Here is a 13,485-nt window from a genome sequence, read left to right as displayed (position 1 = left end):
GCGAGAAGCCTGAATACAATGCCTTCTTTGTAGGTTCTCTTTCCTTCAAAGAGCCCCATTTGCACAGATGAGCAGTAACAATATCAAATACCCAGTCAAATATGGGGCACCACGGTTTCCTTACGGGACTGCTTACCATGGGACTGGGTTAAACAGCACAGTAGAGTGATAAACCATTATCAGTGCCTGTAGAAACTCCAGAAATTTTTTTAAAGATAACCAACTTGAGACTACATTGCCTTGGCCAATCAGTGGTTTTGTTAGGTATGATGTTACGCAATGGCTGGCATGGTCAAATACTCCTCTGACCTTTGATTGTTCCTGTGATGTGCCACTTGATTTGCTTTTGAGTGTAATTCACACCTATCTGTTCAGGATTCACTGTTAAATAGCATATTTCAACAACACAAGTTGACTGAATTTCAGTAATCTTGCACCTTACAAATTTCAACAAATTAAAACACAAAAGACTCCCTTGCCTTCACCGTTTTTATTTTAAATGTACGGACAAACGTTTTCCGTGAGCATACAGTTGACTTTTCCAAAGTAATAAAAATAGTTATATTTTCAGATTTTTTAAGATGAAGCCTTTGCTATGAGAATATATAAAACTAATGCATAGACTTTGATATACGCAACTTTTAAAAAATGAAAGACATGGCTGCACTGCAGAATGGCTAGAAAATATTTGTCTATTTTAATAATATTTGTCTATTTCTAAAATATAAATTGCTTACAGTAGTATGTTTCAAAGAAATATAAACCTTATACCCATCAATTTTCCAAACTTGGAATTCTAGAGTATAAAATGATTTAAAAATATGAGTGTATATAACCTGATAGGGGGTGGAGTCATTTCAAGAAAAGGAAGAAGGGAAGGTTACAGTGTCACTTTGAAGATCTTAATCAACGACGGTTTCAGTTTTCCTTGGAAAACAGTCACTCGTGGTGGCAACTCAAGTTGTTACTGCTGCTCCTCATATTTTGAACCCATCTTTTTGGATTTTAAACACTCTTGTCAAACTGTCACTGTGTTTTGTGGGTCCACATCCGGCGTAATCGACAAGAATTGCTTTAAAACTTCAAAAGTCAACACAAGGTCCTCCAGTTAACAGTCTATGGTTCTTTTCTTTTGATGCCTTGCTTTAGACCCTCATTTCCACATATTTTCCCTAAGTTCCCATTTTTATTTTGACAAAATAAACAACTCTCCACTGAAATTTCAACTAGAATCATCTGAAGATCAGACTCTTAAGACATATATGAAAAATTAATAAAATCAGTTGCTTGGCACTGTTCAAAAAAGGACTTTAGAAAATATACACCCTTTCAAGGCTGTTTAGCGGGCGACTGGGTTGTACACAACACGGCCTGCAACACTGCTCTCATCATTCTGTTGGAAGCAAAATGAAATAACATACTTCAGGCACATTTTAAAATACACGTCTTGAAAACACTGGTAGCCAAAGAACATATCACCAATATGTAAACCTTTCTAATTTACCGATTAGTGAATCTTGGTCAAGTAAATTTTGGTCAAGGCATTCAATGATGGTCAAGATGATGGACACTAGCAGATATATCTTCTCAAGGCTTGACAGAGGCTTTGTGAACAGGTTAAATGGAATAAGCGAGCAGTGGGCTTTGGGTAACTTTTGCCTCCTTGCCACACGTCACAGTTGAGCAAAAGATAGAGGTCAAACTCAGTAACAGCATAGCAAGAACCTGTTCATGGGGAAAGGCTAGAGCATTACAGGAAAAATTCCACACCCCCTTCTATCCGAACTAAACCCACATTATCTGAACTCACCAAAGGATCCCCCATATACTGTGCTTCCATTCCTGTCACTATGTAGGGTCGGATGAACTCCTGTCGGCCTGGCAAACCCTGATCAAAGAAAGCGCAATAGTTGAAGAATGATTACTATACATGAAAAGGGTGCATTTTGTTCAAACAGGCAGAAAAACAGAAAAACAGACCAGCCAGTAATCTCACTGTAGGGGGACGTAAGTCCCAGGAATTTCTTAATAACACTGTTATCTTCTTTGTTTTTCAAATTTCCAGTGGGAGGCAACGATTTTCAATGGATGGTTACCCCCTAGCCTCCCTTAGCCCAACACTGCCGGTATCAGCTGAATAAGTCAAACCACATACACATTCATGGAAACAAAAGTCTTTTGCTCTTACCATTTCCTCACAATCTTTCATTTAATATAGATTGTGCTCTGTGCACTTTAGTGATGAAAGCAAAATCCAGTAGCGAAATGGACATCACTCAAGCAAAGTTCATTCAAATTTGGCAGATGCCCACAATGTGCACAATTTTCAAATAGTGGTTGAGATGGGCAACACAGCTTATAACATCCTTTATCCACAGAGCCAATTTCAAAATTCATACATCCAACTGAAAGTTGGCACACTATATTTGCGCCTGAACACTTACTAAATTAACAAAGTATGGTGAATGAAGGATCATTTGAAAGCTTATAACATCCTCTATGCTATTATATATTTCAAACTGTTTTAAAATGATCATGCAAAGAAAGTGATCATAATCTGAAGTGCTTCCTATTTGTAAAATCTCAACATCTGACCAGTTGTACCTGCTGAACATATGGTGAGCGACTCATGATACTCATCAGACGATCCATTCTTTGCTCGTCCTCTGCCAACTGAGACGTGTGATGTGAAACCTGGCTGCGACGATCATAGTCATCCAGGCCATATTTGTACCGTGTGTCGTAGGGCAAGCTGCCTCGCTGACTGTAGGCCAGGCCCTTCTCATACCGCTGGCGTAGCACAAGACAACAGCAGAGGATCAGGCCCAGCAACGCGAAGAGAGAAACGACAACGCCGACTATGATGAGCACTGCAGCTAGAGTTGATGGCCTATCTGTGAACATCCAATTAAAGAGAGGTAAAGAGAGGTGGACAGCACACGGCTTACATGGCCAAGATCGGCATACCAACTATAAAATAGTCCTTTCCTGGATCTATTTCTTCACAGTTTCTTTTACCCAAAACCTTGGCAGCATATTTCCAAAGGTAAAGTACAACTTAATATTTACAGAGCCATCTCAGCTACAAATTATCAAAAATATTCATTCAAATAATACTTCACTTATATTGAGTCCACCTTCTCTCAATGAGTAGCAAAAACAAGGTAGTATGAAGAAAGCAAGATTTTACATTTGCTTTATGTTTGGTTTTATAGTCTTACAGACTGGATATGGCCAGCGACCATGACAAACAACATCAGAGTCCTAGTTACTTCAACTAGGGTTTCTTAGGTTTTTCAAAATAATAGTGCAGCAAATTGGACTTATAACCAAAACAGGTACCTGGCAGACAAAGTTCTAAGGGGCGTACTAGGGGCTCTACTCCCCCAAACATTTGTCTAGCCACCCCCCCAAAAGAATTAAAAAAAAAGACCAAGCATTAGCAGAAGTAATGTGCAATGGGTTTAGCCCCCAAAGAAATTTGGCTCTAGAATTGTGCCTGGTACCTGCAGGTGTTGGAATGCAGTCTAATATTGATGGAGATCTGGTAGGCTATTCTCAGGTCTTATGTCACTGTTTAATCAGCCATGTTGGATATATATTGCTATTGGATATATATTATATTACCGACCGAGTTGAATTAACGCATACACACTCTTGATTTATCCCCGTTTTAAATATACTCTATTATTTATGTTTAACTGATTACTGCGTTTACAACTTAAGGTCTCTCCACGGAATGGATGGAGGCTTTGATGGAGCAAAATGGGCACATCCCTGCCATGCTAGTGAGTTCTAGATCTGCTTGGGAACACAGAAAGTACCCATAAAGATTGCTCCAAAATGCTTCAAGATAAAAACAAAGATACCTTCTGGTGTTGTGGTCGTAGGTGTCTCTGTTGTAAGTAGAGTATTTGTGGTAACAGCTGCAATGAAAAAGGTTCATTGTCATTGGTTCTCCTAGTTGCAACCTGTTTGTTTTAATAATCCTGCCGTGTCAGGTAGGTACTAGTAAACTTGAGGCATAAATTTGTCCCTTTCTACATTTTGAGGCAGAGCTTCTGTCAGAAATCCTCATAAGCTGAATTTTGGTACATCTATCAACAGAAACACTTGTTTGCTGTCATCAGAGTATAAAATTCACAGAGAAAAGGCAAACCCAATCCATCACAATGGACAGAGTTAACAGACAGATTAACTCACATTTTCTTTCATCTTACTGTTGCCTTGAGATGTTTCATGGAAACAAACATTTCACAATGCACTTCGTTTTATTGGTGGATGTTTGTATTCAGGAGTTCCAAAGTGTGAACGGCAAAAGCACCATTGGCACATACCTTCCACGACAACAGGATTGATGACTAAAGAGGTGGAGCCAATGACCAGCGAGTTATCTGAGAAAGCAGCCTGTACATCCCCTGTTAATGGCAGAGCCTGATTGGAAGAGAATGCTGCCACAGCATTGATGACAACGCTGCCGTCTGTGAGTGACACGATTTCCACTGTCTGGACATGACTTGTTGCGGCATTTGCCATAAGCTTAGTCATAATCTGAAAAGTAAACAGAAAAACAAGAGCATTCAAATGAACCTCAAATCATTCAAATGGGGCTCAATAGCAATCCATTCTGAACCCCTGAGTTTGACGTTGCTAGCTTAATACTAAGTTAATCTGACATGCTATTGATAAAAAATGGTGAAAGCATTTTAATTCAATTCAAACATTTTAGGCAAGCAATCAGCCGTTTCAATCTCAGAGACAAAGCCTTGGACAGGGATGAAACAAAGTATGGAAAGTCCCCCAAGAGGTTATCTTTCATCCTGCAACACCTTATCAGCTTAACAATAGCAAATTTCATGAAATATAGCATAAACAAAGTTTTGTTAACCACTTCCTGCCGGGGATTCCGGATCCGGACATGTATGCTTTATCCACTTCATGCCGGGGCATTTTTCAACGTTGAGGATGCTGGGCTGGCATGACTATCATTTTTTCCGTTTTCAAAATCCTTCAACAATTCATCATTCCATTTAACAGTCGTTTATAGCCACACGGAGTAATCTTTAGGCACTACTGTAAGTTGACAGGTGACCTTCATTGACGACCGAATATTTCAGCCAGGCCTGCAGCCTTGTAAACAGAGCCCAGATTGTGCGGTGTTATACAACTGTCTTTTGTTCACGAACCTGGCTCAGTGCACTGCTGACCTCTTTTCAATAGGGGCCAGATTAGCATGCAGCGGTGCTATGTGGCTCATCACTGCGGCGGTGTCCCCAGTGGTAATCCGCTTGCTCTAAATACCCCAGACCCTAGTATAGGGTTTCAAAATAATGCTGGATTATCACCACTTTTGAGAGTGAAAAATGCCGGTAATGCCCAGCAGCTTGGTCTTTTGTTCAGAGTATGGTCTTTTGTTACAGGGCCCTGTTTCCTTTGTCCGAGTTCGGAGACCCTGGCCACACATATAAACCATATGGCTCCGATTTCGGAGTCCCCGGCTGGTAGTGGTTATATGCGTGGCAGGGGTCTCCAAACTCAGACAAAGGGAACAGGGCCTTGTAACAAAAGACCGTACTCAGAACAAAAGACCTGCTAGGAATTACTGACATTATTTCACTCTCATAAGTGGAGATAATCCAGCCTTGTTTTGAAACAGTATACCATGGTTTGGGGCATTTAGAGCAAGTGGATTACCACTGGGGACAAAAGTGCTCCACCACGGCAGCGATGAGCCACACAGCACCGCTGCATGCTAGTCTGGCCCCTATTGAAAAGAGGTTGGCAGCGCACTGAGCCAGGTTCGTGAACCGCACAATCTGGGCTCTTTTTACAAGGCTGCAGGCCTGGCTGACATACTCAGATGTCAATAGATTTTGTCTGTCAGGCTAGAGTGGACATCAGACAGTCCTTCAGGTGTTTGTAATTGTCCAGTAAATGAAGATAGGAATTTTTAAAGAATTTTGAAAACAGACAAAAATGATAAAAATCCCGCCCCAGCATCATCAAATTGATAACTGCCCTGGCAGGAAGTGGTTAAAAATGTGTGCTAAGGCAAATCTGTTGGATGGGACTCTCTGGAGAAGCAGAGTGTAAGTTACCCCTTGCTGAGCCTTGGCAGCAAAGTCCTTATATTTGTCTGATGATGGAATGCCATATGCTGGACTGAACGTCAGGGATGGTAGAGTAATCGATAGTTTGCTTGCGGGTAACCCTGATAGGGAGAAAAAATGACACAGAGAAACTGAATGCCTCATCTTACTTTAAAATTCTTGCATTTTAATGGCCACTTTTGAGTAAGAAATATTTGTCAACAGTCACTGATGCCTACGAGAAGGTTTGCGGGTACACCATGTGAAGGTCTCCTTCTACACATATGTATATAAAAAGTGGTGGTTTTGAGAAGATATCTTTTCAGAACCACCAATCTTATAGAAGAGGTTGATTTTCTCCACCATTTTGGAAGTGAGAAGTTAAGGGGCCTCTCCTTTCCTTCTTAAAGAAAACCTGGATTAGAAATTATGTTTTAATTTTGACATGGCCTCCTCTGTACTTGTTAGTGTCACAACTGCCCAATTCATGACCCATTCTTGATGAGATTCTATCTAGGGTAGAGTTCTCAATTAGAAGCTCGGACAAAGATGAAATACCTCAGCATGGCCAAGCAATGGCTAAAACACTGACTTACGTTGACAGGAGCCATCTTCTTGCTTAAAATATCCGTCCCCTGCTCGGCACTGGCAGGAATAGCCGGCTGCAGACTCTGCTGGTTTGCACTCCTGGCCGGTTCTCGAGCACAGACTGCTGTCAGAGGAGCAAGGATTTGCAGCTGCAAAATAAAAATGGCCCCAAAATGTTAGAATAACATTTCTTGCTCCTGAGTTCTGATAATTGGTTTCAAGGGGAAAGTGACATACATGTCAAAGAAGAGATTGCAGGCCTATTCGTCTACTTTAAACTACTTTTTCCAAGATATAAGATGTGCTGAGAAAACCAAGTACATCAAGTCTTTGACACAGTCTGCTACCGAATACTATTCCTTCCTTCAGGTAGAAAGGAGGTTGGGGAAGGCGGAATGTACATACCCAGCCTTTCTCCAACTTACACTAGATGTAATTTTGTCTAATGTGACTTGGACTACAGACATCCTACAGAAACATATTGACTTCTTCATACCTGCACAAGTTGGTCCTGAGTAAGTTGAAGGGCACACACACTCACAGGCTTGCTCATCAAGTACCTCTTGATTCACACAGCTAGCGGCATTCAGTGAACACACTGAAAAAAATGCAGTAGAATTTACAACCACACTGACTCAAAGTAATGAACAAATCAATGAAAATATTGACACAAAGTAATATTCTGTTAGTCCCATTGACTTTAACTTACTTGCCCAGTAACCTACCATTAATTCCTGCAGTATTTCAGCAGGGACTTTTCTTGGATTTGCCAGAAGCCTCCATTTTTAAAGGAACTAATGACGTATTTGTTGTACATTAGATTTCAAGCAGCATCAAGCTTTATGAAACTGACTTGGCCCAATCTATACCTTCTTGTTTAGACTTATAATGTCGGTAACAGATTTCAAAACTGATGTACTGAGAGACCTGGCAATTACAATGACACAGTCCGGAATGCAATCTTTGCCAAAGACTGAAAGCGTGTAACCTGCTTGGGCTGCTGCATGTGAAACAAGAGGGGAATATGAACAAAAATGTCTCTACTTTCCACAGGAAATCTACATCAGGAATTATGGTGCTGTATGAGAAGTCTGATCAGCTTTATTCAACAGTTGCCAGTCTATCTCCACGTCTCCCCTCTGTTTTCAGAAGGGGATGGAGGTTATGCCATTCTTCTTCTTCTTTTTGTTTGTTTGTTTGTTTGTTGGGGTGTTTGTTTGTTTGTTTTTACCTGAACAATCAGCCCCTGATGTCTCAGGTGGGCACACACACTCACAAGCCTGTGGGTCCAGGATCTTGGTAATGGAACAGTTGACAACAGTCAATGGACATGCTACAAACAGGGAGAGGTAATGTAAAGCATCAAGCATGGAGCATTAAAATAGCCAGCTGTGGGATAAGAAAGTTCCTCTCTTCGGTATCTTGTGAGAGTTGAGCAACAAAATGTGTGCAATGATGGTGCTATAAGCAGGCTTCGGGACACCACTGTATTATACCCTACACATCATGTATGACTTTGCCGCTGTGATAGTCAACCTAATTTGTCCATTCATGACCAGAGAAAACTTGCAGACTGGAAAATGTTCTCAGTACTCTGTGATTTTCATTTTTGTAGCATGAGAAGAGCCACTTAAGCATGAGATTGTGAGAAACCTGAAATGCATGAAACTCGTCATGCTCAGTTGGTGAGAGGGGAAAGCAAAAATCGAAGATCAAACTTGACCAAATTCTAATGAAAGTTTTCAACCAATCGGGAGTGGATCCTTCAGACTGATATAGCTGGCTGCTCTCAAAAAGTGAATGAACTGAATATCCATTGAACAGCCGCTGAAAAGTGGACAAGAGATATAATAGAAGAGACAATGTAATTAGCATACTCGCTTTGTTGTGGCATAATGGGCCTACAGCTGTCAAGATACTGCCCAGACTATCTACGCGGCTATCTGTGCACAGAGAGAGGCTAGACAAAATGGTTTACCTGTAGTTGTGGCAACAGGTGGGGCTCCTGTGCTGGGAATCAATGTCTTGCATCGCTCACCAATAAACCCGTCTGGGCAGCTAAACACAAAACAAAAATTCCTGTTCATTCAACGGCAATAAGATATCTCAAACTATGGAATATTCAGCGGCATTCTTGCATTAACAGTTGATGGAAGGTCATGTTTATGCTGAGTTTTGTGGGTGGAAAAAACTTCTGGGGGGTATGGGCACAGTGCTCGTATTACCTGCATGTGTATGTAAACTGAGGTAGGGAGCCAGACCTGATGCACGTTCCACCATTAAGACAGAAATCATCTGCACAGTCTGTCGTCAGAACATAGGTGCATGAAAGAACAACGGAGAGGGTAGTTAATTGACGGATGAATGAAAAATGTAGATTTCTGAATAACATTCTCTTTGAGGGAGCTACCACATAGGATTTTCTAACTGTGCATAGGTTGAATTTACTACTAAAAGATGCCAAAGGTGAAAAAATGATATGACTTTGAGATTTCATTTGGCATTGCCAAGTTCTCCAGTTGATCACTTTCAACTTACACTTAATTTTTCATTAAAAGATTAATCAGTAACAAATAAAAAAAGGAATTTTACTCTGGACAGAAGTAATATTTGCAGCATAGATGGCTAGTTCAGCTAATAATGAGCGCCAAAGTTATCATGTATATCTGTACATAAGCATACACAACAACAGAATTTTTAATTTTGTTTTTCTAAATTTCGAGAATGGGTAACTCTGTCTCATTTTGGTCAGGGTTTTGATAAGTGGTTCAGACACATGGGAGTAACTGGGACAAGAAACCTTACAAGTAGGCCGGTACCTGCACACGTGTTACCAGTGAAGCCTTGAACACACGAGCACTGACAAGTTGCAGCATTCAATGTTCCACCATTGGCACAGGACAATTCACAAACTGAGAAAGACAATCAACAAGGCATAGAAATATATGCACAGAGACTGGAACAAAGTGTTTCATCTAATTCCTGTGGGACTACATCAGCTCCCATTTCCTGATTACCAAGCTGGCATACCTAGAGGAAAAGCCGTGGGAATTATTGGGAGGTTCCTTAACGTAACTTCCCTCTGCTCTGTGCTAAGAGGTAGTCAAATCAAACAATACCAATAAGGCCCAAATACTTGGCACCTCTCTCAGGCTTTCCCACAAAGTATCTTGACTAATCATGCAGCCTACCTGCACAGCTGTTACCGATCCAGTTACAGGTACCGGGCAAACACAGTTCTAAGGGGGAGAGGGCACTGGGACTCTACCCCCCCAAAAAAATTTGTCTAATCCCCGCCTAAAAAAAAAAATTGGAAAAAAAGGACCAAGCATTAGCAGAAGTGACAAGTAAAGGGTCTAGCCCCCCCCCCCCGGAACTTGGCCCTAGAACTGCACCTGATACCTGCAGGTGTTGGAATGCGGTCTAATATTGATGGAGATCAGGTAGGCTATTCTCAGGTCTCATGTCACTGTTTAATCAGCCATGTTGGATACACAATGTATATTACTATTGGATATATATTATACAACCGACTGAGTTGAACTAACGTATGCACTCTTGATGTATCCCTATTTTAAATAAATTGTATTATTTCTGTTTAATTGATTCCTGCATTTACAACTTAAGGTCTCTCCACAGAATGGATGGACGCTTTGATGGTGCAAAATGGGCACGTCTGTGCTGTGCTACTGAGTTCTGCTTGGGAACACAGAAAGTCCCCATTAAGATTGCTCTTAAATGCTTCAAGATAAAAAGAAAGATACCTTCTGGTGTGGTGGTCTTAGGAGTCTCTGCCGAGAGTGGAGTATTTGTGGTAACAGCTGCAATGAAAAAGGTTCATTTTCATTGGTTTTCCAGTTGCAACCTGTTTGTTTTAATTATCCTGCTGTGTCAGGTAGGTACTAGTAAGCTTGAGACAACATTTTATAACCAAAACAGGTACCTGGCAGACAAAGTTCTTAGGGGGGGGGGCACCGGCGGGGGCACCGGCTGGGGGGCTCTACTCCTCCCAAAAACATTTTGTCTAGCCCCCCCCATGGAAAAGAAAAAAAGACTGAGCATTAGCAGGAGTCACGTGAAAATGGTCTAGTCTCCCCCCCAAAAAAAATTTTGGCCCTAGAATTGCACCTGGTACCTGCAGGTGTTGGAATGTGGTCTAATATTGATGGAGATCAGGTAGGCTATTCTCAGGTCTCATGTCACTGTTTAATCAGCCATGTTGGATACACAATGTATATTACTATTGGATATATATTATACAACTGACCGAGTTGAACTAACGTATGCACTCTTGATGTATCCCTATTTTAAATAAATTGTATTATTTATGTTTAATTGATTCCTGCATTTACAACTTAAGGTCTCTCCACAGAATGGATGGACGCTTTGATGGTGCAAAATGGGCACGTCTGTGCTGTGCTACTGAGTTCTGCTTGGGAACACAGAAAGTCCCCATTAAGATTGCTCTTAAATGCTTCAAGATAAAAAGAAAGATACCTTCTGGTGTGGTGGTCTTAGGAGTCTCTGCCGAGAGTGGAGTATTTGTGGTAACAGCTGCAATGAAAAAGGTTCATTTTCATTGGTTTTCCAGTTGCAACCTGTTTGTTTTAATAATCCTGCTGTGTCAGGTAGGTACTAGTAAGCTTGAGACATAAATTTGTCACTTTCTACATTTTGAGGCAGAGCTTCTGTCAGAAATTTCCACAAGCCAAAGTTTGGTAAGTCCATCAACAGAAACACTTGTTTGCTGTCATCAGAGTATAAAATTCACAGAGAAAAGGCAAATCCAATCCATCACAACGGAGAGAGTTAACATTTTATAACCAAAACAGGTACCTGGCAGACAAAGTTCTAAGGGCGGGGGGGCACCGGCGGGGGCACCGGCTGGGGGCTCTACTCCCCCCAAGAACATTTTGTCTAGCCCCCCCATGGAAAAGAAAAAAAGACTGAGCATTAGCAGTAGTCACGTGCAAAGGGTCGAGCAAAAAAATTTGGCCCTAGAACTGCACCTGGTACCTGCAGGTGTTAGAATGCAGTCTAATATTGATGGAGATCAGGTAGGCTATTCTTAGGTCTCATGTCAAAAAGATTGCTCCAAAATGCTTCAAGATAAAAACCAAGATACCTTCTGGTTTGGTGGTCGTAGGTGTCTCTATCGTGAGTGGAGTATTTGTGGTAACAGCTGCAATAAAAAAATTCATTCTAATTGGTTCTCATAGTTCCAACCTGTTTTTTAATCCTGCCGTGTCAGGCAGGTACCAGTATGGAAGAAGGACACAAAAGGAGTTACAACTCTGGCAAATCAATTGCTTGATGATCATTGCTGCCCGATCAGACAAACACTAGTAAACATTCCAAAAACGCCTGAATCCTGCCTGCAGCTTAGCCGGACAAGGGGGGGCCAATAATATTGTAGCGATTTTTATGGTGTATTCTGTGCAATTAACTACAACTTATCACAGTGTATGACCAGGAAACAGAAAGAAAAAATATTGAACATTAGATTTACTTTGGCCGTTTTGAATACTTTTTTAAAGATTTTGATGCCCTTTTCCATTATCCATGCATATGTTTGCAATTTTATTCTGTCACTCCAAAACATCAGTTTTCAATGTCTTTGTACAAGTTTGGCTAAGACTGGCCAACAACATGTTGACCACCACAGGACAGTTAAGTTCACGAAAAACAAAATGTGCTGTTTCATCACAAGGAGTGATCATGAGATCTCATAAAATACCTTTTTGTGTAAATTCCATAATAAAAATGATTCAAATAAAACTCAAAATCTTACAACAACTTGGCTACCGGGTGTTAATTCCCAAAAGAAGTCCAGAAGGAAGCATTCGATAAGGGCAACAACTGCACATGAACACTTCGGGTACACAGCCTAATAAAAGCAACTGTGCAAGCATTAAATTTGTCGTCGTTGTCAGATCATACCAAACACCAACAATGGCATGAATATTCAACTTCCTATACTACAGTACACAACGTTGTAAGGATGCAGATTACAAATGAAAAATTGCGGCAATTATCATGGGGTACAAAGGGGGCTTATCGTTGTGAAACAGGTGGTGCGTGGCAAGCATTCACTGCGCTCTGGCTATGGACATATCAGGTATGCCAGAACTTCAGTAATTGGCCAGATGTTATAGCCAGGCAGTTCAAACTCCTTCTGTGTCCTTCCTCCATGGTACTAGTAACCTTGAGGCATAAATTTGTCCCTTTCTACATTTTGAGGCAGAGCTTCTGTCAGAAATCTTCATAAGCTGAATTTTGGTAAGTCTATCAACAGAAACACTTGTTTGCTGTCATCAGAGTATAAAATTCACAGAGAAAAGGCAAACCCAATCCATCACAACGGACAGAGTTAACAGACAGATTAACTCACATTTTCTTTCATCTTACTGCTGCCTTGAGATGTTTCATGGAAACAAACATTTCACGATGCACTTTGTTTTATTGGTGGATGTTTGTATTCAGGAGTTCCAAAGTGTGAACGGCAAAAGTACCATTGGCACATACCTTCCACGACAACAGGATTGATGACTAAAGAGGTGGAGCCAATGACCAGAGAGTTATCTGAGAAAGCAGCCTGTACATTCCCTGTTAATGGCAGAGCCTGATTGGAAGAGAATGCTGCCACAGCATTGATGACAACGCTGCCGTTTGTGAGAGACACGATTTCCACTGTCTGGACATGACTGGTGGCAGCATTTGCCATGAGCTTTGTCATAATCTGAAAAGTAAACAGAAAAACAAGAGCATTCAAATGAACCTCAAATCATTCAAATGGGGCTCAATAGCA

The 13,485-nt window shown here is 41.0% G+C and overlaps 1 protein-coding gene across 1 annotated transcript in view; it reads right to left on the bottom strand.

Moving 5' to 3' along the window:
- Nucleotides 1–471: 471 nt before the first annotated feature.
- The window catches only part of LOC110983972 (uncharacterized), a 183,726-nt gene continuing 170,712 nt past the window's right edge, over nt 472–13,485 (bottom strand). Inside the window, exons 58-73 of the mRNA XM_087142824.1 lie at nt 13,203–13,416; nt 11,803–11,859; nt 11,175–11,231; nt 10,442–10,498; nt 9,497–9,589; nt 8,903–8,981; nt 8,656–8,735; nt 7,909–8,010; nt 7,174–7,275; nt 6,686–6,826; nt 6,099–6,211; nt 4,338–4,551; nt 3,870–3,926; nt 2,605–2,894; nt 1,811–1,888; nt 472–1,393 (exon numbers count right to left, since the gene is read on the bottom strand). Coding sequence (XP_086998950.1) covers nt 1,340–1,393; nt 1,811–1,888; nt 2,605–2,894; nt 3,870–3,926; nt 4,338–4,551; nt 6,099–6,211; nt 6,686–6,826; nt 7,174–7,275; nt 7,909–8,010; nt 8,656–8,735; nt 8,903–8,981; nt 9,497–9,589; nt 10,442–10,498; nt 11,175–11,231; nt 11,803–11,859; nt 13,203–13,416 — 1,788 coding nt within the window. The 3' untranslated portion in view covers nt 472–1,339. The remainder of the gene's footprint in view (nt 1,394–1,810; nt 1,889–2,604; nt 2,895–3,869; nt 3,927–4,337; nt 4,552–6,098; nt 6,212–6,685; nt 6,827–7,173; nt 7,276–7,908; nt 8,011–8,655; nt 8,736–8,902; nt 8,982–9,496; nt 9,590–10,441; nt 10,499–11,174; nt 11,232–11,802; nt 11,860–13,202; nt 13,417–13,485) is intronic.

Source organism: Acanthaster planci, linkage group LG01, assembly GCF_054643075.1.
Source record: "Acanthaster planci isolate LZ-2023a linkage group LG01, COTS_SCS, whole genome shotgun sequence".
NCBI lineage: Eukaryota > Metazoa > Echinodermata > Asteroidea > Valvatida > Acanthasteridae > Acanthaster > Acanthaster planci.
Note: the sequence above shows the minus strand (reverse complement) of the source record. Positions and strands in the feature narration are given on the sequence as shown.